The sequence below is a fragment of the Euprymna scolopes genome, chromosome 17, assembly GCF_053919585.1.
Source record: "Euprymna scolopes isolate OS-2025 chromosome 17, ASM5391958v1, whole genome shotgun sequence".
Classification (NCBI taxonomy): domain Eukaryota; kingdom Metazoa; phylum Mollusca; class Cephalopoda; order Sepiida; family Sepiolidae; genus Euprymna; species Euprymna scolopes.
In genome coordinates this window covers 179995-184206 of record NC_136498.1, presented here as the reverse complement: position 1 = coordinate 184206, position 4212 = coordinate 179995, and the positions used below count along the sequence as shown (strand labels likewise).

At 44.6% G+C, this 4212-nt stretch overlaps 1 protein-coding gene across 1 annotated transcript; it reads right to left on the bottom strand.

The window, feature by feature from the left end:
- Positions 1-2884: 2884 nt before the first annotated feature.
- LOC145296628 (uncharacterized) lies at positions 2885-3559 on the bottom strand. Its single transcript, XM_080142553.1, has one exon. It carries the CDS (start codon positions 3557-3559, stop codon positions 2885-2887), a length of 675 nt encoding a protein of 224 aa, XP_079998679.1.
- Positions 3560-4212: the final 653 nt, after the last annotated feature.

Below are 4212 nucleotides of genomic sequence, written 5' to 3'. Positions count from 1 at the left end.
TAGGTACCGAGGTTTCCGACGAACTCTAGAGGAGCGTCGCGGATTGGTTGCATCATATAGGATCGGAGAGGGCCTCGAATTATCGTCTTGGAAGGTTGATTGAGGACAAGGAGGAGCAAGATTCTCCACGATAGAGTTAGCGGTGTCAGTAGGGTTTACCATAAGGTGTTCAGGTTCCTCGAGTGTCGAAGGGAGTATGTTGGGTTGGTCATTTGGCAGAGCACATAGTGGGTCAGCAAGGGTGGAGTCTAATTCCAGAAGTGGCTGGGAATGAATTGCTTCTTCTGCTAAGGGAGCAATATGACGAAGAGATACAGTAGTTTCTCTTCCATTATTAAGCCGTACGTGGGCATAGTTCGGATTCACATCCAGGATCTCAACTGTTTCCACCGAGGGCTCATATTTACTACCGAGCACGTGTCGCTTCAGGAGAGCAGATTTAGATTTTGTCATCCATGTCGGTATAGATTCACCTGTAGACGATTTTCTTGGGAAGGTAAACATGCGTTCGTGAGGAGTACAATTAGTAGCAGTGGAGAGCAACGAACGTATACAATGGAGGGCCACGTCTAGAACTTTTTCCCAACTACTAACATGAAGATTATTTGACCGCAGTGCTAAGTTCACTGTTTGCCAGATAATTCCATTGTATCTTTCTACTTGACCATTACCTTGAGGATTGAAGGCGGTAGTTCTGCTCGTGGCAATTCGCCGGGAATTTAGGAATTCCTTTAGTTCATCCGACATGAAGGCCGTGCCCCGGTCAGAGTGCACAAAAGATGGATTTCCAAAAACGGAGAATAGGTTGGTCAAATGCTTCTTTACCGTAGCTGCTGAGACGTCTGCGCAAGGGTAGGCGAACGGGAAACGAGAATATTCATCCACAACGGTCAGTATGTACCTGTTGCGAGAGTTGGAAGGTAGAGGTCCTTTGAAATCCATACTTAGTCTCTCGAACGGTTTGCTCGCCTTTATGAGGGGTTGGGAGGACACTTTAATAAATCTTGGTTTAAATGGTTTTATCTCGGAACACACCTGGCAAGACCTAGTCATAGCCCTTATGTCTTCCACTGAATAGGGCAAGTTCTTACTTCGAATGAAATGCAGCATTCGAGTCACTCCAGGGTGACATAGGCTCCTGTGTAGATCGAACAATTTGTTATTCATTTTTGCGGATGAACAAATTCGAGACAGTGCATCGGCGGCCGCGTTTTGTTTTCCGGGGCGATACACTATATCGTAGCTGAAGCAGGCAAGCTCTAATTTCCACCTAGTAATTTTCTCATTTTTTATTTTGCTTTTACCTTTAGGGTTTAGCATGAAGGAGACAGATTTTTGGTCGGTGATGAGCTTGAAATGCTTCCCGAGTAGCAAGTGTCGCCATTTTCTGATCGCTTCTACAATGGCATAGGCTTCTTTTTCCACAGCGGAATGCTTTTGTTCTGTAGGCGTTAGGGTTCTTGAAAAGAAAGCCGCGGGCCGACCGTTTTGGGTTAGTGAAGCAGCAATAGCATGTTCGGAAGCATCCGTTTCAATTTCAAGGGGGGAGTCCGAGTCTATACTAGTCAGCGAGGATTTGGCAATTTCTTTTTTTAGGTGGAAGAAAGCATCCGACTGTCTCTCAGAGAGGGGAAAACTAATTACTCTAGTCAGGGGATGTAATTTCTCAGAAAAATTGGGTATCCACCTTGAATAGTGGGAGAACATTCCCATCGCTCGACGGAGGGAAGAGAGGTTTTTTGGTACTGGTAGGTCCATCAATCCTTTAAGTCTGTCAGGATCGGGTTTTACTGACCCTTTACTTATGCTATACCCAAGCAAATTCACGGAGCCGAGTGAATAGTAGCATTTACTTGCATTCAAAGTTAAGCCATACTTTGCCACACTATCCAGGAATCTTTTCAAATTGTTGTCATGGTCCGTCTGGTTTCGTTCACATATAGTGACATTATCAATATAAGCGTAAGTACCTAGAAGGTTTTCACGCTTTATCATGTCATCCATCACTCGCTGGAAACTCGCCACACCATTGGTCACTCCGAAAGGGATTCGACAAAACTGATACAGGGACCCAGCAGCTTCAAAGGCTGTATATTTCCGCTCTTCGGGTTTTATCGCGACTTGATGATAAGCACTTGTCAGGTCTAATGTGCTAAATACTTGGTAGCTGGCAATCTCGTTCACCATGTCCTCTATCCGCGGAAGGGGGTAAGCATCCAATAACGTAAAGCGGTTTATTGTCTGCGAATAGTCGACGACAAGTCTTTTCTTGTGATTTTCAGGCGATATTACTAGTGTTTGGGCTCGCCAAGGGGATTGCGAGGGTTCTATAATGCCTTCTTTCAGCATACGTTTTACTTCTGACTGAATGAATTTCGAGTCAGGTAGGCTATGTCTTCTGGATTTTATAGCTACCGGACGGCAGTCTGAAGTTAGATTCGCAAAAAGGGAGGGATAGCCAATATTGTTCATAGCAGTAAGTCCACACACAGTAAGGGGAGTAAGTGATCCCCCAAAAGGTATTTCTATTGAAGAAAGTCGACATAGAAAATCATGCCCGAGAATAACATCGCAGCACAAGTCTGGCATTACAGAAAGCCTCACCTTATGGTATTCTCTATCTTTCAAACGGAGGGATGCTATACAATGTCCTAAGGTACTGGATGAATGGGAACTGCTAGCCATGAAGATTCGTTCAGTACTTGGCGAGATAGCGAGCCCCAGCTTCTTAACCGAAAAATTATGAGTAGAGAGAGAAGCGATAATAGACTTACCGGGGTTGATGGCAGCGGCGGCGGCGACGACGACGGAGGACGACTTGCAAACACGTGCGAAATGCCCTTTTTTATTACAGTTCTTACAGACGGCGTTTCGCGCGGGACACTCAGATCTGTTGTGCTTCCCTCTTCCACAGAAGTAACAGCGATCGATAGCGGCTACTATCCGTTCGGGTGTGGAGGGTGCGGTGATGTTTGTTTCCTCGGCTCGGGTAGACGCGCTTACGGCATTCGTTCGAGAATAGGACGCTAATTGTTTCTGAGCCGTTTCCATAACGAGTGTCTGGTTGTAAGCGGCTTTTAAGTCCAGCGACCCATTCTCTAAAAGTCTTTGTCGAATAGTTCGATGACATTCCATTTATAAATGCGTCTCGAACGTATTCGTCTCTTGCTTGCGTCTCCGAGACGGCACGAAATTCGCAATCCTTGGCAAGGGTTTTTAACGACTGTAAATATTGGTCGATGCTTTCGTCCGTTTGTTGACGGCGAGTGGCCAAAAGATGCCTACAAAAGATGCTATTTTTAGACTGTATAAAAATGGTGTCCAGTATGTCCATCGCGGAATTAAAACAGTCCACGTCAGAAATATTCTTGAAGATAGTTGGAGAGACGAGATTAACGAGGAGGCTGAATTTAAGCCTGTCAGTCAGAGGAGTTTGTTGAGTTTCACCGGCAGCGTCGAGAAAGATGGCAAACGATTTTTTCCAATGTGTCCAGATATCTGCGGCGTCGGGTTGGCTGGGATCTAGATGTAGCCGTTCTGGTTTTAAATATTTCTCCATAGTGAGGAGAGGATTTAGTTCAATAAATTGTAATGAAAAGAGAGACCAACGAGAACAGAATAAGGCAAAGAGTGGAGTAACTGCTCAAGTAGGCTTTATTGAACTAAATCCTCACATGAGGAGTCCATGAGAGAAGCGTGTGTACCACGAGGAGACTCTCGAAAAAGGAAGAATCAGGTAAAGGGAGGGGGGCTGTACAGGAAGTAGGAAAGGGAGATAATCAACGGATGTTGATGGGAGAGTTCTTCTGATTTCACCACAATGAGTAATGTGGAGATGAAATAAATAGTCTTACCGTTAGAAGATAAGATTACTTGTTCTGTAAGAAATTCCATTTACTTTTGCCATCTCTTTTTGTTCAGGCCACCCACGCAATTTAGTGGTCGGTCATCATTGGTTAATTTTGAATAAGTCAGGTGATTTGCTTGGCGCCTTTTTTTGTATCATGCTTTTATTTTGCAGTCATGCAGGAACTCGGCAAGCGATGGACTGAAACCAGCAGCTCCCATGTTCAGGGAGCTACATCAATTTCTTCATGTTGTATCACCAAACCGTAGGTGAACAAAGGATCACATCTCTACAAACAGAGACAGTTTTATGTTGCTGAAATTATCCTAATTACAGGATGGCATTCATGAACATTTCTTCATGAT